Here is a 20,293-nt window from a genome sequence, read left to right as displayed (position 1 = left end):
ACCCTCACAAACAACCATGTGCACATAAAAAGCCTCATCGTGCACACAAAAAACCCCCACTTGCGGCTTCACACAAACGCACATAGGCACACGCTGACACACACGCCATTAGTATGATGTGGCCTCTTCCACAAAAGGGTAAAATCGGTAAAAGTTCAAAGACTCTTTTGTCCATTCAGAGCAGACAGCATTGCTGAGATTTATGACAGCCATTATGTTACAGTGTCTCAAGTTTCAAATTAATCTCCATTTCAGGTCAGAGGGCGTTTTACTGCATAATCACTCAAACCACAGACACAGAAATGCAAAAGCCTTTTCAAAGTTTTAATAAGGAAATTGTATGCTATATGTATTGCATTCTCTGCATACATGCATTCTCTCCACAGCAGTACCTGGCATACACACACAGCTCCTCTTATTCTAATGCCTGAAGGTGTTTTTGTTGTAAATTTTGCCCGACAGCTTCCAGTTTTTCACGTGGATTAATAATTTCCACATGAAAATCCTTCCTCACGTGGATTCCCCTGGCCTTTGGATTCAGGTTTTGTTCCCAATTCCTGCTGATGCTGTAATTCCAGTAATACGGCTCAGCTAAGGCTGATACACATAACAGAAAGCCCAATGATGAAACTTCAAGTTCATGTTGTCCTGGAATGGTTTCTTTAGGCCTGAATTATGAATGGAAAAAGGAATATTTGGTTGAAAAACACATGTAGTTATTTGCTTATCAACATAACAATCAGCGAGTGGAGGTTTATTTGAGTTTTGCATGTTGGATGTGTTGGGCTCAGTGGATTTGGGCTGCAGGACGGCCTAGGAAAGAGATGGACTGTCCTGTAACCTGAAGGTGCTGCTCTAGGCTCTGGTTCTGACCCTGAGATATCTATGTGACGTCTGGAATTCTGCCTTTTACTTATCAGTTTCCAATTTGAGATCATTCCAGGTGTAATTCCATGCATGGCGTACTTTCAGGGCGAAGGATCAACACTTAAGAGAAGAACTTTAGTTTCACTAATTATCCTCAGATTTCCTCTCATTGTGTTTGGATTAAGCGCCACCTTGATCATGTAGCTGAGCTGTGTGGCGTGATGTGGGTGAAGTGCATCCTGCCTGTTTTCTGGGGGAGTGAGAAGAACACAGAGAGAGAGAGGAGGTTTGCTGAAATAAACAAATACGAGAAGTTCAAAGAGACGTGGAGCAGAGAGGAGACGTGAAAGAAGAGGAGAGCGAGGGACAGGAGGTGTTGATACAAGAGCAGAGGGTGTGTGTGTGTGTGTGTGTGTGTGTGTGTGTGTGTGTGTGTGTGTGTGTGTGTGTGTGTGTGTGTGTGTGTGTGTGTGTGTGTGTGTGTGTGTGTGTGTGTGTGTGTGTGTGTGTGTGTGTGTGTGTGTGTGTGTGTGTGTGTGTGTGTGTGTGTGTGTTACAGGCAGGCACAGAGAGATGAGACAATAGGGTACACAGTCAGTGGCAGTCTGAGATGGCACCTATTGTTGACTCACATGCACAAACACACGCACACAATGAATGGGTTTGTTTGTGCTGACAAGAGAACATTCGTTTAGTCATATTTGTCTCCTGACACAGCTTATGTTCATCAACAAAATAGAAAATACATTTTGGTAAATAGGGAAATACAATCCCCCCCCACAGATATTAATTAAAGATAAAGTATTATAATAATATGAATGTAAATGTTAATATACTGGAAGTCTGGGTGGATTTGTCTTTGTCATAGCCCAACATATGTGAGCACAAGGGGGCCATAGTGCACATTCCTCTCTGGAATGCCATCCAGACGTTTCAATCACAACCAGGTCATGTTACAAGTTACACCACACACACACACACATACATGCACAGGCACACACATTGAGTCAGACACATGGCCCTGGTTACCGCAATATGTAGAGCGCTGATTGATGGGAAACCAAAAACCAGCTAAATGGGAACAGAGGCAGAAGGGGACAAACAAAGAGCTTACAGAAGGAGAGAGGAAGATGAACAAGAAGAAATGGGAGGAGTGAAAATTAGCAAATTGGAAATATAAGAGGAGGGCATGAACAAGTGAAATCTAATGTTTTCTTCATTTCTTTGGCATCCTGTACTGAAATGTCTGTTTAAATTGAGCTCAGACTCCCCCTCCCTCTCTCTCTAACCATAACAAGCTGTGGTAAAGGTCTTGGAGAGTTTTTCTGTGTGTGTGTCTTTTTGTGTAGAAATTGACGTGTGCAGGAGGGGGGTGGTTGTGGTTCTTTGCGGGGGAGCTTTTTCAGAGAACTGGGGGTCTGAGAGACATCAGACTACATCATGATGGAACACACACTGACACACACACACACACACACACACAGACACAGACAGACAGACAGACAGACAGACACGTGTTGGTCTTCCAAATAACAAATCAGCCCATTCACAGACCCTAAAACCTTTAATGAAACTTGAGCGACGGACCAGCATTCTTCCAAATTGAGGTCGCGGCCCGAGGATTGATCTGAGGGAAACTGAATTGGGTCACCGACACATTCAACAGAAAGCGTTAATACTCTAATCAGGTTGTCCTTTAATAGGATTTTGTGAGTTGTTGTTGTTTTTGCTAGATTTTCTGATGAAGATTTTAGTACTGAAGTACATTAACATAATTTAACATCACATATAGTTATATACTTTGTATGATCACCAGCCATCTTAAGCAGGTTGTGGATCTGAAACATTTGACTTCATAGCCATGATACAAAGGGGCCATTATACTGTATTTAGGTTCTGTTTCCCCCATGGGACATTGGACAGTTTGGACAATTTCCTGTGATTGCTGTCTGGCTCCCAAGCAGGCCTGCAGACCAGCAGCAGTGTTCATTTGTTGTAACAAGTCTGTGGGCTGTTTACTTGTCATGTAAGATATTAACAGCAGCAAACCAAACCAAGCTGACCTGATTGCCAAATGGCCAAATTGTACTGCGCTCGTGATATTGCTGCATCCTGAGGCTGCAGTTTATCTCGCGCTCGCCCGCCGGGGTGCGACAGACCACGGCACATCATCCGCAGAGTGTCAAAGCCCGGCGGGATGTCCAGACGAGATGAAACCAACACAAAGTCTCAGCTTTCAGCCTCCCTGCTGGAAGCTGCATAACGCTCTGACATTGTCGTCTCCCTTGCAGCACGCCTGTCTGGCTGCCACGCACTGTATACCAGTGTCTCTGTGCCGTCGCTTGTGTGTGATCTTGTGTGTGATCTTGTGTGTGATCTTGTGTGTTTTTTTGCTGCCTGTCACTGAACCAAAATGGGACGTCAGCATGTCACTTACACAGGGGGTGTAGGGGTGCTTTCTCTCAAGTGCTCAGATAAGAAAAACAAAGCAGGTGCAACGCACAAGTGTGTGTCAGGCTACTTGTGTCAGATAGACTGCAACCATAAGTGTCGGCCTCCACTGTGCGTTTGTGTGAGACCGAGAGAGAGAGGGAGAAAGAGGGAGGCTTAGATCGAGCGTGAGGATATTTTTGAGTTTCACAAACTCAAGTCTCATGATGTTTTGAAGCTTGGATCAGAAAAGAAGGGATCGGAGAGAGAGAGAGAGAGAGAGAGAGAGAGAGAGAGAGAGAGAGAGAGAGAGAGAGAGAGAGAGAGAGAGAGAGAGAGAGAGAGAGAGAGAGAGAGAGAGAGAGAGAGAGAGAGAGAGAGAGAGAGAGAGAGAGAGAGAGAGAGAGAGAGAGAGAGAGAGAGCCAACCACAGATTTAATTAATTTTCCAACTGATCTAAGCCCCTACAGCGATATGTTCCTACACATATCTATCAGATCTGCACGTGTTGGGTTTGATTAAGACTAAACTACATGTGTGAGACATGTTTACCCAGTTTGTCCAATAGAATAAAGAAGGAAACATTAGTAATGGACTGCAAAGCTCCCTTAGACTTACTGTCTGCTCCCCATACACACACTTCAACACATCCACGGAAAGGCTATCTTTTTACTGTCCTGGGGGAAGTGTCTAACTGTGTTATGGGTGGTCAGGGTCTTTTCTAAGTGCTGCCTGGAAATGGAGTGTTAGCTTCCAGTTAGTCATGTGACTTGCAGTAGTTGTCACGTGACTGCTGGGTCATGTGACCGAGTATGAAAGTGGTTAGAGTAATTGTGCAAGTCGGAGAAATCAACTTGAGTGTTTGAAATGTGCAGTGTTGTTCACCAATGGACCGTCATCAGTGAGATTGCTTCTGCAGGATGAGGGGATAAGCTGTTAAGGGCTCTAGCACGCACGCACTCACACACACACACGCAAGCACGCACGCACGCAATCACAAACACACACATGCTAGCTCCATTAATGCACCCGGAAACGTACTGAAGTTAGCGGATTCTCTTTCAGCCCCCTGGTGGGCGTGTGTGTGTGTGTGTGTGTGTGTGTAAGTAAGAAAATACAGTGTTAAACAAGCATGACAAGACTTTCTAATAGCCGTTGCCTAGGAGAATGCTGGAAGCTGATTGGCTGAATGGATTCATGTAATTTGTCCAATCACTACGTTATGACACAAAGTCCATCTTTAATGTGGATCCTGGTGACACCTTGTTCTCATGTTCTTGCTTTGAGGTCCTGTGTGGTGCTGTTGTTCCTCCGTCATCTGACCAGTGTGTGTTCTGTAACGCACACACAGCAGCCAGACGGGCTTTGTCTCTGGTCTGCAGACAGACACAAAAACAGCAGCGGGACAGTCTGTTGTACACTTGCCTGTAATTCCATCACCAGCATTGTGGAACATTCTGGATTTGTTTCAGGATTTTATTTCAAAGCCCTTGTTTTTTTTTCTGTCTGTGGTAACCCACTTGTAACTTCTGGTTATTTGTGCCGACTTCCTATATTTGGCACAATAAAACGGAAGCAGGATTGAGGTCTTTGTCACTTTATTTCTTGTTTTCGGGCGGCGATGTTTATTTTTGGGACCGAGATGTGCTGGATGTGTCATCTGTGGTTAGACGCACTGAGCATGAAGAGCTGCAAACACACTTAAATGAGCGCGCACACACACACACAATAAAACCCACACGTCGCACACATCAAGGAAACTACATCATGTTTTCCTGTAATCGAGGCGTCGTTAAATGTTTAAAAAAGCAAAATGATAACATGGTAAATTTCCATACTGCATGAAACCAGTACATTATAAAAATAAAACACACACATTCTTTTGAGCTAATTGCAGAAGTATGGATAAATGCATGAAAGCTTTGCCACACACTCCCATGTGCAGGACCTTGCACTTTACAAGACTGGTGCAGCCGCAGTTCCCTTTGCATGTGTTTTTATTGAGGTATTGGTGGTAGAGCTGGAATGCCTGTTAAACCATGTGGAGTGTGTGTGTGTTGCAGTAAAAGGTTTCCCCAAGATACCAGTTGCCTTAGTGGTTGAGGAATGTGGAACTTTCCTTTCTTAGTTTGTTTTGTGCTATTCTGTCTTTCTGATTTACACTATTAATGCAAAATGTCTGTTTGTCATTGTATTCTTTAGTAATGAATTCTCCTCTCTTGTCTGATGTTTAGGACCGAAAGTTATCCAAGTCGGAGCGTCAGCGCTTTAAAGAAGAGGCCGGGATGCTGAAGGGTCTCCAGCATCCCAACATCGTCCGCTTCTATGACTCCTGGGAGGGACCGTGCAAGGGCAAGAAATGTATCGTCCTGGTCACTGAGCTCATGACCTCTGGTACACTGAAAACGTGAGTAGGCAAAACCAAGTCCATTCCACTTATGACATTAGTGAGTTATAAAAAGAAAATCCAGCTGTCTGTCCTTGCTGAAAGGTGCAGTGTGTGCGATAGTTTGTTTTCAGACGTGCAAATCATCAGCCGCCCCTTGCGACAAAGAACAGAGTGAACTTTTACCACACAGGTGAAAGAATTGACTGACGTAGGTGCGGCCTGGAGATGTGAAGCTCCTGGTCACTGCAGCCCAAAATAAACTTCACTAACACCTGACACAATTTAAAAAGAATGGTGTGTGACCTGCCAAGTAGAAGAGCCTTATTAAATAAATACATTTTACTTACACACACACACACACACACACACACACACACACACACACACACACACACACACACACACACACACAATCCTCATTTCCCCTGTGGCTGTGTTCATATGATGAGTGCAGTCATTACAGATGATGGCTCACCTCCATTTTTTTCTCCTAAACACCTCTTCACCTCTCAAAATGGCCTTTCACAATAGAGTGTCATAAGCACTTCACATCGCAGCGTCATCCTGGAATCTGAGTGAAACTTTAACGAGGTCACCTAATGTGATTGAATGCCTGTCTGCCTGTGTGTGTGAGTGTTACATACTGTACGTGTGTTCACCACAGAGTGCCGATGTGCCCCTGCATGGCTGTCTGAATAGAAGCCTTTCTACTGTATGGAATAGTGTGTGTCTGTTTGTCTGTTTAATTGTTGAGCTCCTGATAACAAAATAAAGGCCAAATGTGGTTGAGTGGTGACTGTGTGGTGCGCTGCGTGCCCCCAGCAATACCGCATGCGACAGCAGCCCACCTGCCAGCTGCTTCTACTGCAGATTCCTCTCATTCCTGTGGCAGAGAGAGACGGACAGACAAAGACAAAAATGATGGATAGTGGGGGAGAGAGACAGACGTAGGCAGAGAGATAGATGCAGACGTGGCTGATAGTTCTATAGAGTTTAGTTTGATTCAGTGAGATAGTGAAACGCTCATACGCAGATGCACAAATGATCACATCAACAGACAAGCCAATAACAAGGGGGCCAGACACACACACACACACAGACTGAACCACCTGTGACCACATTGATACCAATAACCCAGCAGTGGACAGAAGCGCCCTCTACTGGTGGGCTGATTATTTATTTTTAGATGTTGCATGCAGAAGCTACATAAGAAGCTCTGTGTCCTGCACCGTTTGTCGTTCCTCCTGTCTCTCTCCAACACCTACTGTGTAACAAAGAGGGAGAGACCGGTAAACATCCTCTTACCCTAGAAACACACACGCACGCGTCCTCTCAAAATTAGGTTAAGTTGTTGAGATGCACTCATGTTCTGCTGACAGCTTTTCAGAAATTAAACATGAGTGAATGAAATATTTAGAGTAAAACCATAGATGGTTAACTTGCCCATCACACTGAGGATGTGGTTATTCTGTATTATTAAAAGAAAAAGTAAAAACAAGTCTACTCTGTATTTTTAATGCCATGAGTAATATTATATTGGTGTGTATGCTTTTAGCATATAAATACACAGGTGATAAATTCCACTGGCACTCAGTGTTGGACATGTATATAAAGAATGGAGATAAGAGAGAGAACTGGCTGCAGTCCAGTGAAAGTCTGGGAAAGGACAGGAAGGTAGACTGAAGCGGTGGAAAAGATAACGGGAGAGAAGAGGAGGAGGAGAACTGATAGGGGAGGAGGTGGAAAGGGTGGAAACACTGACCAGCATAGATCCACTGCTTCAGAGGCCCCATATCTGTGTGAGGGGGAGATTGAGAGGGAGAGGGAGAGTAGTTGAATGTGAAAGAAACGTAAAGAGGGAGGGAGAGATCAACAGAGCGCAGTGTCTTCAGATGTAGAGTGATGGAACGGGATGGAGGGCAGGAAGAGGCAGAGGCTGTAAAATATCATGCAGTCTAAATGCTCGGGTTATGCGGATATGTATTTCTGCTTTGTTGTGTCTGGGAAAGCCCTGGAAAGTTTGCTTCCCATCGTCTGCGCTATAAATGCAAACTCCTTGTGAAAATATTTGCATGCGTCCTGACGTTTTGGGTCCAATAAATTTGGCCGTGTAATCCAGTGCAGGTCCAGTGCAGCATATTCATTCAATTTTGTTATTATAAAATGTGAACCTGCCACAGTTTGGAGTTGTTGCTGCTCTCTCTGTCTATTGGGTTTGAAGTGAAGACACAGATACGACAGCTATCAGTTGTCGCGTCACTGGAGTCGTTGGAGCTGCGACACCTCACCGACACGCCTGCACCCTTACACTTTGCACAAACATTTCCCGATTGTATTAGGGATGTTAAAGATGCATGCATGTGTAAAGTGAAACGTTAAAAACATTCTGATGGAATCGTTCCTGAACTAATCATCATATTTGTCACAAATCATATTGTGGCTAAGGGTTTACAATATGAAAACCCTTAGCCACAGTATCTACATCTACTTTACGGCTGCTTTTTGAAGAAATGTACCCATATAATTGCACCCCTACGATGCAGGCACCAGCATATCTGTTGGCGAGTGTGTATCTGCCTTCTCCTGCGCACACATGTCTGTGCTTTCTTCAAGCTTAGTTTGTCTGATGATAATACACTCTGCTTATGAAATGTTTTATCTTTTATGGGAATGTAATTTTGGTTGTCTGCCTCCCCCCCACCCCCTTGTCTGTGTCTTTCCCCTCTCTCTTTCTCCCTCTCCACGTGTCACTTCAGGTTAATCACAGTAAATCTCCCTTTCTGGTTTTTAGCACTGGCTCATTTTCCTACTCCACATTAATTCATTTTAAACAGACATTAAAGAAATAGCAATTGAGCGCCAATCCAACGATTTTTTGTGTGGAGTTGAACCTGCTGCCTTTGGCTCTATTTTCGATACTTGCTACACCATGGTACACTTGCTCTGCTGAATGATGTGTGCTCACTTTGTCCTGCAGGTACCTGAAGCGTTTCAAGGTGATGAAAATCAAGGTTCTCCGCTCGTGGTGCAGACAGATCCTCAAAGGGCTTCACTTCCTGCACACCAGAGCGCCGCCCATCATTCACAGAGACCTGAAGTGCGACAACATCTTCATCACAGGGCCCACGGGCTCTGTGAAGATAGGCGATCTGGGATTAGCCACTCTAAAAAGGACCTCCTTTGCCAAGAGTGTCATCGGTAGGGAGATGCACGGCAACACACACCCACACACAAGTAGTCTTTGTCTGGATCTCATATGCACGCACATACCTCCAGGCCGTACATCAGGATGGAATGTTTAGGTTCATGGGGGTCTGGAAAGGGAAAAGGACTCCATGAGTTGTGACATCCAGCAAGTTATTACTCTACGTGCAATTACATAATTGAAACACACAAACTCTGAACTCTTTGTGTTCAACTCTGCAACCGCACAGTCTACATGAATTTCACTCTGACTATAAAAAGGAGCCACAGGTATTTGAATGGTGAACAACATGCCAATCAGTCTGGTAATAAAACGGGTTAAAGTGTCTGGAGATGTGTTTGGGGAACACACACACACACACACACACACACACACACACACACACACACACACAGCCTAAATATACCACACACACCTGCATGCACAAGTCAAGTGCCTGCTACTGTGTATTTCATTTAAGAAACTGGCTGCCTTTCTACAAATAAAATCACAAGTATTCTGGTATTCACACACACACACACACACACACACACACACACACACACTACAGTATAAACACAAATATGCATATGCACACACATAAAGCCAACGGTTCTAAAAATGGCTATGAGCAGTGAATGTGATATTAGTTGCTGAGATTGTCCCGTATTTATGTATCCTGGGTATTGTCTCATCATTCCCTCTGCGTGTCACCAGGTACCCCAGAGTTCATGGCCCCGGAGATGTACGAGGAGAAGTACGACGAGTCTGTGGACGTCTACGCTTTCGGCATGTGCATGTTGGAGATGGCGACGTCGGAGTATCCGTATTCCGAGTGTCAAAACGCTGCTCAGATCTACAGACGAGTCACAAGTGTAAGTCTAAAGAATGAAACGACCTCTGTTGAGTGAGACCCAGACACAGCAGAGCCACTGTGGCGTCTCCAGGCTGTGACATGTACTGTGTTGTACTGTGTACATGACGTATGTAGTTTGGCTTCTTCGCCCCTGCAAACAGCCTCGTTAGTCTCTTTGTCTCTAATCACCATCTTCCTGCTCTCTGCTCGCTCTGCCACTCCCCTACTCTTGTTTACTGACTGCATTAAGAAGTTTGGCATGAGCTGCAGGAGTTCCAGTCATATGATGCTGTTTTTGCGTTGATTAATCTTTTTGTGTTTGTGTGAGCCCCTCCATTTCCTCTCCCTCTCCCACACACACACAAACACACAGCAACCCGTCTCCCTCTCACAAAAAGGAAAGCAATTACACAATTGCTTGATTGTATTTTTCCTAACCACTAGAGAGCGATAGTGAGCAGGCTGTGTCGTAGCAGATGAGGACAAATGCAGCCTTCAGCACTAAGAAAGGTAGTGAGACACGGGAGGAGCCCAGCAACCAAATTATCAGAAAAGGTAATCAACAAAATAGGAGAGCCAGAGATCAAAGCACAGGCAGAGAGAACAACGGATGCAATCAGAGGTTGTTTTAAGTTAAGTGCTGCAGAAGGAACACACACACACACGCACACAAAACAGCTGTCTCTCATCCCTCCTTAGGGGAATAAGGAATGAGTTCAGCTCAGTGGAGTCTGACAGTGATGGTAAATAGACCAGAGGAGGAGAGAATTTACTAGAAACCTCTCACTCCTCTAGTGCCCCCACTTCTGGATGCCCACTGCCCAGGGTTACTTCAGGTCACCATATTTATTAAGGAGTTGTCCCATCTTTGCATACAGTCTGTGCAGATCTTAAATGTGTATGTGCTTGTTCTTGAACATGTGTTTTCTTGTTGGAGTGTGTCTTTGGCTGGCTTCTCTCTTTCTGGGAGCAGAGTAATTTCTTTGGCAGCCAACTCTGCCTTTTGTTATTCCCAGAAAGCATTGTAATTATTAAGGTGTTGGATGTTTTTTTTCTCAGTATACGTTAATGTTTTCCTCGTAATGCTTGATAGTTGGGTTGGCTCAGGTTTTTGTTGATAATGTTTTCCACCTGGGGATGTTTGTGGTTTGGGTGAGAGGAGCTTTGTGATCGCACAGACTGTGGATAAAAATGAAAGATGCATTCTAGTTTACATCAGACATGTTTGTATTTTGTGGTTTAGTCGTGTTGTGTTTCAGGTTGAGGGAATGGGTTTCAGACTGTCAGGGTTTTTAGGGTCAGGTCTTTACTCATGCACAACATTGACTTTGTGTGCGCATCTATTTTCCCACTAAACATCAGGAAGAATTCTGTAAAGGATTTGAAGAATTGCATGGATAATCAGAAATGATAATGGAACTGGAATTCTCACAATGCTTTCAATGTCAGCTGATTAGTTGATTAATTTATGCATGAAATGGTTTAGGTCTCACCATCTTTCCCTGTTCATGCCTCTCACTCACATGCAGCTGGAATCATGTCTCCAATCTGCTGGAACCTCTCAGGCACGGGCCCACATATTGTTGTGGTATTTTCAGCATTATTGTTCATCTGCAGCCAGACTTGGGTCTTTGAGGGAAACTGTAGGTAAGAAGAGGGGAATGTTTCAGCGTTGACGTTAAGCAGGATTATAGCGCCCGTCATTCCCTGTCTACATTACATTACATTACGATCATTTGGCAGACGCTTTTATCCAAAGCGACTTACATTACATTACATTACCACCCTTCGCAGAGGGGGGAGCAATTGAGGGTTCGGTGCCTTGCTCAGGGGCACCTCGGCAGGGGCTCGAACCGGCTACCCTCCGGTTCCCAAGCGGAAGCACTACCCACTGAGCCACTGCCTCCCCAGTGTGAGTCTAATAATGGCTCACACTGTACATACAATGTTGCTGAGGTGCTTCATGGTCGCCTTCGACAACATTCCTCAGTTCCAACCAGCCTCATTAGTGGCGAGATCTCTGCGCCCCTCCGGTCGGACATCGACTTAATACCATTACTTCCACCGTTGGATCCTAACTTTGTTTGGCCCCTGGAATCTGTGTGTGTGTGTGCGCAGAGGTAGGGGGCTTGTTATATAATGTTGAAGTGGGGGGTGGGAAGCAGACAGACAAACATCCCAAGAGAAGAGGAAGGAAGGGAAAGCGGGGCTTGAGTAGAAGAGTAGGGTGAGGTGGCGATTGCAGGAGATGAACAGTCGGTTAAGCAGCTAGTTTGGTTTGAACTCTGGTCCAGCAGGTACGTTTATTTTGATGAATATATCTCCTTGTCTGTCTGGATTACTCAGAAAACTTTTTTTTTTCATCATCTTAATACTCAGCCTGTATGTGAGGCTTTTAGCTGTTAAATTGAACTGAACTAAATACAGGCCTTCTTATTTTCTTCTCTGTAGGTGAGTTTGTGTATTTCTGTCTGTTCTATTCTGTTGGATTCTTAGGGAGTGGATATCTTTTCAAAGAAGATTCTCTGCAACATTGGTTACTTGATTGTCTTTTGATCATTTCTGTCTTTGTCATTCATGGCTCTTCATATCGGGCAGGTTCCAATGGCAAAGGAGTTGATCAGATGATTATTGGAAATATCCCCCGAACAGAGAGATGGAGATGTTTTGTTATTTTCTTTCTCCGTTGACTTGACTGTTCTTTTGTGTGTGCGCACAGGGAGTGAAGCCTGCCAGTTTTGACAAGGTAGCCATTCCTGAGGTGAAGGAGATTATAGAGGGCTGCATCAGAACGAACAAGGACGAAAGGTGAAACACACACACACACACAGACAAATCCATGTCTGATTCATATATCCTTATATAACTACTTTGGATTCTTGGATGTTTGGTAGATTCTACTTAAGAATTCAGATAGTTCATTGCTTACAATGACTCATAATGCACAAACACACATTTCCCCATATCCCACAACCAGAGCAGGCAGATTAATTTAGATTCAATCTTTGCAAATTGGATCTGTTCAGCCAACACACAGAAAGGTCAGGCCATCTTCTCGCAAACACCGTCGGTAAGTATACACTGTCACAGACTGTAGTTGGAAAAGGTGAGGGGATGAAGGTTACTGGTAACTTTCCCCTCTCTCATCCCACCTTCAGCACAGTGACAGAGAGTTGAAAGTGTAGTTTGAAATGCACACTGAATGCCATGTTGGATGTAAACATCTTCTTCCCAACAGAGTAATTAAGCACCACAGCTGCCTTGTTAGCTCATCAGCTGTACTCAAGGTCACACAGCAGTGCTACTCATACAAACAATAGTCTCAGTTTGTATCGGTGGCTAAATCTGTCTGCCTCTCATTTACTTCATCTCACTTTTAGCTCGCCTACCAACAACAAATTAGTCCAAATGCAAACTAACTGATGATTTGATACCAGATTTTTACTCTTTGCTGAAGATGTTCCATTCTCCCACTTATTCCTCCCCTTCCATTGTTCTTGTCTGGTCTGTGCAGGTATGCCATAAAGACCCTGTTGAACCATGCGTTCTTCCAGGAGGACACAGGCGTCAGGGTGGAACTGGCAGAAGAGGATGATGGGGAGATGATCGGCATCAAGCTGTGGCTGAGGATAGAAGATGTAAAGAAGCTCAAAGGCAAGGAGGGGTTTTCACAGGAAAATGTAGATTTATAGTGTAGAAAGTAAGAATTTAATGATTGAAATTTTCCTGAGGGATAAGAAAGGCAACGTCTCAACCAGGCAACCGTATCGTTTCTTTTTTCAGGCAAATACAAAGACAACGAAGCCATCGAGTTCTCGTTCGACCTGAACAAAGACGTCCCTGAGGATGTGGCCCAGGAAATGGTACGCAGGGGGAGCGAGAAGCTGATGGAGGGGTAGTTGCCCTGCATTAGAGAGAGTAAAGAGGGAGACGAGAAAGAACAAAAGGGCAGGGGGTACTTGAGATGGTATGAAGGGCCAGAATTTATTTTGAGATAGATGAATGGTGACAAGACATGAGATATACAGTATCTCATATATAGTAATACAGTTGTTGAAGGGTGTGTGCGCGTGACTCCACTCCCTCCCCTTAGGTTGAGTCTGGCTATGTTGCCGAGGGCGACCATAAGACCATGGCCAAGGCCATCAAGGACCGCGTGTCACTGATCCTGAGGAAGAGAGAGCAGAGGCAGCTGGTACGAGAAGAGCAGGAGAAGAAGAAGCTGGAGTTGGAGCAGCAGCAGCAGCAACAACATCAACAACAACAGCAGCAGCAGCAGCATCAACAACAGCAACAACAACAACAGCAGAAACAAATACAACAGCAGCAGGAGTCACTCAAAGCTTTATACACACAGGTGGGTTTGCCGGACTGGAAGCTGGTGTGGTTTTTCTGAGTCGGGAACATCTAGAAATCAATTGGGATTTTTGTTTCCAGGCTGAGGCGGAAGAGGCGGAGATGGAGCAGCAGCAGCGTCACTATCAGCAGACCAACCACTCGCACATATGTAAGATACTGAAAATAGGTAATATTTGCATTCTATGGATTATTTCTGTTTTGCCTTGATACATTTACTGATTATGATTATTACTGTTTGTCTTATTGCCCCCTAAACAAAACCCAATGAATGGCTACAATCACCTCACATCTCTCCGTCCCTTCCTGTCTCCTAGCTGAAGGGATGGACAGTGGCCAGGGTTCCTCCGTGTTCTCCTCGGAGTCCCCCCACCAGCTGTCCATGTCATACAGCTGCCCCCCCACCTCCCAGCCCAGCCCCCATCCCCAGCCCCCCTACCCCTCCAACCCCTCCGCCACCCCGCAGCCGCACCCTGTCTACACCCAGCCGCCGCAGTTGATGGTGAGTGTCGGAAAATACATACACGCACGCACTCTTAATAAAAGGCGAGACGGATTCGGCACATCTGCGAGTTTGCTCTGTAACGTTGCCGTGCAGTTTCCCACACTTGCAAATGTGCCGAAGGGGATCTCGAGTCGGTCTTGCATCGTGTTTTGCAGTGGGAGTGAACTTGAGTGAAGTTTGCCGTGTTTGATTGGGATGGGATGTGTCGCCTTGTTTGTGTGTGTGTGTGTGTGTGTTTAGGAAGTCAAATTTACAAGAGCATGTTACTGATGGGTTTTATTTTGATGAGACCATCACCTGAAGACCAGAAGATATTGTTTTTTCCCCCTCCATGCAGGCATGTTTACCCATAGTGGAGGAACTACTATGATGTAGTTTACTGGCTGATATTTAGTCAGTAAAGTGTTACTCAGTCAGACAATGGGTCAGTAATCCAGCCTACCAGTTAGCCAGCCAGTCGCTGAGTTGACTCACTTAGTTTCTGTTTTAATCATAGAAAATGCCACTTACTCTCTCTTCATCCTCCCAGACCTCATGCACCCACCACCCTCTCTCTCTCGTCCTTCCTTTCTATCACACACACCTTCCTTTTTCTCTCCTTCCACCAGTCCTCCATATACTGAATGTTATCATCCATTCCTCCGTTTCCTCTTCCTACACACCCAATTATGATTTTTTTTTTTTTTATTTAAAGTTTTTTTTGTCTCAAATCATGGGTTTGAATGAAGTGGGAGTTTATGTGCCAAACTTATTTATGTACTCAATCAATTGTCTGTTGTCTGTTAATCACCTTGATTTGTTCATGATTTCAATACTGACGGGGTTATTCGCTTCACCTTTATGCTCAATCCCGTCGGCCATAGAGCAGCTGCATTTTAAAAGAGGAGCAAAATGCCTTGCTCAAGGGCACCACAGAGGCAGTTTTAAATGGAGAGAGCATCTCTCTTGATTTACCCTCGATATGTCCACCTGGTGTCCTGTTGGCCACGTCAGTTTGTCAGACTTCACCAACACCATTAGATTTTTTTGCTCAGCTGGATTAACTTTCAGTTTCCTTAATAATTGATTGAATGATTACATGATTTTTAGTTGTTACTTTGACGTCAGTTGCATTTTTCAGTAAACTTATTTCCTGTCTGGCACTGTACAGGCAGACTAGCTTAGTTAGTTTATCTCATTAAATAGTTTGTACCACTAATTTCTTGGGCCGCATAAGCGTTTGATTTCTTCATTACAGTCCTTTCTTTTGTTTTGTTCTGTGTTTCGAATCTTTTTCTGCAGTTGTAATTATTTTCTTTAATTCAAATGGAAATGAAACAATCTATTTTCATTTGATGATTTGTATGATTTATTTAGTTTTGCCTCTTTGTTGTTGCTCTGTGTTACTTTTGTACGTGTCCCATGGTTATGTTGTCATTTTATTAGTTTTCTGTTGTTCTGCAGTCTTGTGTTTTTAATTTCTCTGTTTGTTTTACATGTTGGTACCCTCCTCTTCCTCGCAGCCTGTGTCCCGTCGCCGCCGAAGTCGTAGCATGTCTGTTTGCGTCCCCTCCTCCTACTCCTTCCCTCACGCTCCTCCACTCCTGGCCCTCCCTCCAAAGCAGCCCTCCACCCCTCCTCCAGATCTGTCCTCCACATCCTTCCACACCACTGCCTCCCCCTGCATTCCTCTCTCAGCCGTGAGGGACACTTTCGCCGGGCGCCTCTCCAAGGCCCTGGAGACCGTCCTGCCCATTCACTCCACCCCCTCTCTGCCCAGAGGCAGGCAGCGGAGGGCCAGCCTACCTGCCCTCTTCTCCTCCCCCGTAGGTTCACAACCTCAACCCCCAGGCACCCCTGCAGACGCTATGCTTAAGTCTATCGTTTGGTTCGTCCTTCTTCCTCTTTCTGCAGCTCACCAGCAAACATGACCCTTAGCTTTGCTCTCGTTTGCAAATGGGTACTATCCTGTTCGTCTGCACTCAGGAAGAAAGCTTGTAATTTGTATACCTGTCTTTAAGATGAAAAATCTGTCTAATAAGTCAGACATCCCCGTTTGCAGCCTGATTTGTCCTGTCTGGGTTGAAGTTGTGTTCTAGCAAGGCTTTGTCTCCTGCGTCTCACCTGCTAGACAGGCGAGGCAGTATAGGAAAACAAAGCAATCAGCATCAGCCCTTGAAAAGGTAGCTCCTAATATCCAATTTCATTATGGAAACAGATTGAGACTCATGTCCCCTTCTGGGCTTTGTCTCGAGAACAAACTGGCAGGCAAAACATGATAACTGTAATTAATAAGGCATGTTTTGATCTCTCCCATTGTTGTATTTCCTATTAAATTGCAACTTGCAAATACTTAGCTGTGGATTTTCTGAAAGCAGATGCTTTACTGGATGATTTAGTTTAGAGGCTGCATTTATTCTTAGTTGTCTCTGCGTCTCGTCTGTCAACCTCTTTCTTGTCTCTGTCTCTGTTGTGTCCCTGTGACTTTTTGTGCTTGCCTATCTGCGTTCCAGTCTATTATGTGGTCTGTCTGTCTCTTTTTGTAGCTTTGTCCTTACATTATGTGTTCTCTTCACAACTTCATGTCTCTCTTCAGCTTTTAGGTAGTTTCTGTCCTACCGTAATCACATTCTGTTTTTATATTGGGGGCAGAGAATATGTGGTCTTTTGTTCTTATTTAAATGATGCTCCCTTTGATGCACTGTTTTCTCTGATTCATGTTGGCCTTTACTATGGTTCTCTCTCTCTCTCTCTCTCTCTCTCTCTCTCTCTCGCTCTCATTTTTAAACACATTGTATCTCATTGTCACAGCAGCATTCAATGCCGCACCCCTACAGCGGAGGAGCAAACACAGGAGGAGGAGGGGGCATCTCTTTACAAACTCTCCCCGATCCCCCGACTATTTTCTTCCCCACTATCCCCGAGCGCCCCATTTCCTTCTCCCCTCCTCCCACTGGCCCTCCAAAGGCTTACAACACCCAACGACGCAAGAGCACATCCATTCTTGAGGCACACACCAGACACTTTCAGCCTGCCTATCCTCGGTATGGGAGCAGCTTGCATCCTTTTTCTGGGATGGAGAGTGAGACCCCTTCTCTCTTTATGGTCAATGCTGGTCTTGCAGCAGTAGCCCAAAGATTTGGTGTTGGGGAACCCCTACATCTCCCTGTACAATCTGACCCAAGTGTGTATGGGTATAAAGACATGAGAGCAGAGCACGAGGAAGCAGTGAGGAGATTCAGTCTAAATCAGGCTGCACTATTGGACCATTATGAAGCAATGGCATATGGAGGATACCCAATGACTGCACACCAGCTCGGTCACTTGAGTTTCCATCAGCAGCGACAAGCAGCAGCAGCTGCTAGTCTGGGCTATGATCCTGGTCCCCCGCCTCAACCAGGATTCTTGCATCCGCACATATTGCAAAGATTAAATGCCCACAGCCCAATCCCTCAGCCTTTGCCATCCATGAGTGCATCTGCTGGTGGCTCTGCATCTTCTTCATCTGATGGAAGTTATCCTGCACCCCATCATGCTTCCTCTTCCTCTTTCCCAATGTCTGCTCCCCCTGTGATGAGCGAAGCACCGCCTCCTACTGGAAGTGTTTTTGAGTATCATTTAGCTGCTGCTGCTGCTGCAGCTGCTGCTGGAGATCCAACCCTCCTGGCATCCAGACTTTACCGGGCTCGCAGGAGTTCAATGGACCTCCCGCTGGAAGACACTGGAACACCTTCAGGCGGTTCTGGTTCATACAGCCGTCTTCAGCCGGTTACAGAAGAACTGTACTCGTATGTTAGTCCTGAGCTCCCTTTACCTCCAGGAAATCTTCTTCTTCACCATGCAGGAGTAGCCAAGGATAGAAGCCCGGAGCCATCCAGTGACTCTCTGGCCTCCTCTGATGCTGGAGAGTTCCAGTCCCCTCCTCCCCCCCCTCTCCTCCCAGCATTTGACCTCTCAGCAGCTCAGTCCATCCCTCACTCATCCTCTGCTGCACACTACGATTCATCAGGGGTGATGATTTCCACAGAGCCCCAGGGGCATCCACCATCCATGCAGAGCTTTTTCCCTCCTACCCCATCTAGTGAGCTCCCGCATGGGGGGGCATCATCAACCCAGCTGGAGTCTGTGATCCAGAGCACCTGGGCCCGGCACGGAGGGGTGATACCAGCCCAACTGGATATGACGTATCATGAGTCATTGCTGGCCATGCAGGCCTCTAACCCCATTCTGGTACTTAAATTAGGCCCCAGAAATATGCCTAGAACCCTGGGTCAAGTACAAGAACTAGAAATTACTTGGGTTACTTTTCAACTGTGGTGTGTGTGAACCTATACTACAAAGCTGTACAATTCAGTCAACGGACAACGCATATTGTCTATCTAAACCCGCCAATCTGTAAACCAAAGAAATTGAGTTAGTGGTAATTAATTTAAGGTAAATTTATTTAATCAGTCAGTTTTGTAAAATTAGTCCATCCATGACAAGTGACTAAAATAATTTAAATTGGTACTTTGACCCAGGGCCTCTACATTTGTCCCTGTTCCTTTTTAACCCAACCAACCCAGCAGCCCCAGCTGATCCCTCATGATGACGTCTGAGTTTTGTTGCATATTCAGTACCTGTGATTATTATTTTAATCCCCCCAGCAATATCAATCCCCCAGAGAGAGTCTCACGGCCTGATTTTAATGTCTCGCATTATGATTCCCCTGATCATCTTTTCACTCATCAGCACCACCTCAATAGGGCCCACAGAGACCCACACAAAGATTGTTGAAATCATGTAATATTACGTTTTATGGGTTTATATCTAAGAGATTTTACAATAGATATGGAAATTCAATATACAGTTTCTGGGGAGCATCCGGGACATTTTGAAGTTAGTCTTTGAGACACTCTCTGGCAGACAAGCTTTTGTCCAAGCCTCCTTTCTGTCTTTATGTTGTGTATTTTCATTTGTCCTTATCAGTAAGTAAGATTTTGTCTGTATGTTCATATATGACTGTATATGGGAAATGTGTGTTTGTGTGAGTATACTGTGTGTATGGTATACTTGTAATGTTGCTCGTACAAATCCAAAGTCTGTTTGGGGGCCTTAAGGTGGCCTTAAGTATAAAAACTATTTTCTCAGCCTTTATTAGTTTTCTATACACTCACTGGTCTTTCCAACGAATATAATTTATCCATGTGACTTTGTTGATTTGTATGGACAAACACACTGAAACATACAACAAAAGCTAAGGGGGTTTGGACACAGCTAGCAATGTAACAATGCAAGTAGACATTTAATTTGTGTATTTTTAATTCCTTCTGTTCTGTGTTGTGTTGCTAAAGACTTCGGCTCTGAGTCAATTCTTTAATTTAGCGTAATGTGTATCATTTCCTGCTCAGACTGCTCTGCGTCCTACACAGGGTTCAAAAGTCACAGCTGACCATATCACATTAAACCCTTAGAATGCTGATACCATCATTGTTCTTCATTGTTCTGATATCATTTCTGCCTTTACTTTTAATTCCCTGAATCTTTTCCTCTCATTTCATATATTACTTTTTCATTTAATTAATTTTACACTCTTAATCCCTTTTCATGTCTAATTACAGTATATTTCAGTTTGGCGAGATGCTTTGTTTGTGATTTTTCTGTGAGAGACGATGTTAGATGTGAGAAGGTAGGTCATTGTGTTTGGTGCAGCTATACTTGTATTAGCTCCCACCGCTCTTTGAAAGG

The 20,293-nt window shown here is 44.8% G+C and overlaps 2 protein-coding genes across 4 annotated transcripts in view; both read left to right on the top strand.

Annotated features, from left to right (window-relative positions):
• Positions 1-20,293, top strand: part of LOC143007503 (serine/threonine-protein kinase WNK1-like) — a 64,914-nt gene that overhangs the window by 24,023 nt on the left and 20,598 nt on the right. For all 3 annotated transcript variants that reach the window (XM_076158878.1, XM_076158877.1, XM_076158879.1), the window contains exons 3-11: positions 5,532-5,704; positions 8,664-8,884; positions 9,588-9,745; positions 12,446-12,534; positions 13,241-13,380; positions 13,510-13,589; positions 13,820-14,083; positions 14,164-14,233; positions 14,400-14,584. In XM_076158878.1, the coding sequence (XP_076014993.1) occupies positions 5,532-5,704; positions 8,664-8,884; positions 9,588-9,745; positions 12,446-12,534; positions 13,241-13,380; positions 13,510-13,589; positions 13,820-14,083; positions 14,164-14,233; positions 14,400-14,584 (1,380 nt within the window). The remainder of the gene's footprint in view (positions 1-5,531; positions 5,705-8,663; positions 8,885-9,587; positions 9,746-12,445; positions 12,535-13,240; positions 13,381-13,509; positions 13,590-13,819; positions 14,084-14,163; positions 14,234-14,399; positions 14,585-20,293) is intronic.
• On the top strand, positions 17,133-20,087 carry LOC143007504 (uncharacterized). Its single transcript, XM_076158880.1, has one exon. The coding sequence runs from the start codon at positions 17,387-17,389 to the stop codon at positions 18,890-18,892; it is 1,506 nt and encodes a 501-aa protein (XP_076014995.1). The 5' UTR covers positions 17,133-17,386; the 3' UTR covers positions 18,893-20,087.

Source organism: Genypterus blacodes, unplaced genomic scaffold (assembly GCF_046128005.1).
Source record: "Genypterus blacodes isolate CSIRO-AG114 ecotype Tasmania unplaced genomic scaffold, CSIRO-AGI_Gbla_v1 ptg000090l_1, whole genome shotgun sequence".
NCBI lineage: Eukaryota > Metazoa > Chordata > Actinopteri > Ophidiiformes > Ophidiidae > Genypterus > Genypterus blacodes.
Note: the sequence above shows the minus strand (reverse complement) of the source record. Positions and strands in the feature narration are given on the sequence as shown.

What these genes read in the sequence shown, in the direction of transcription:
- LOC143007504 (XM_076158880.1), top strand. Translation starts at nt 17,387, where the DNA reads ATGCCGCACCCCTACAGCGGAGGAGCAAACACAGGAGGAGGAGGGGGC.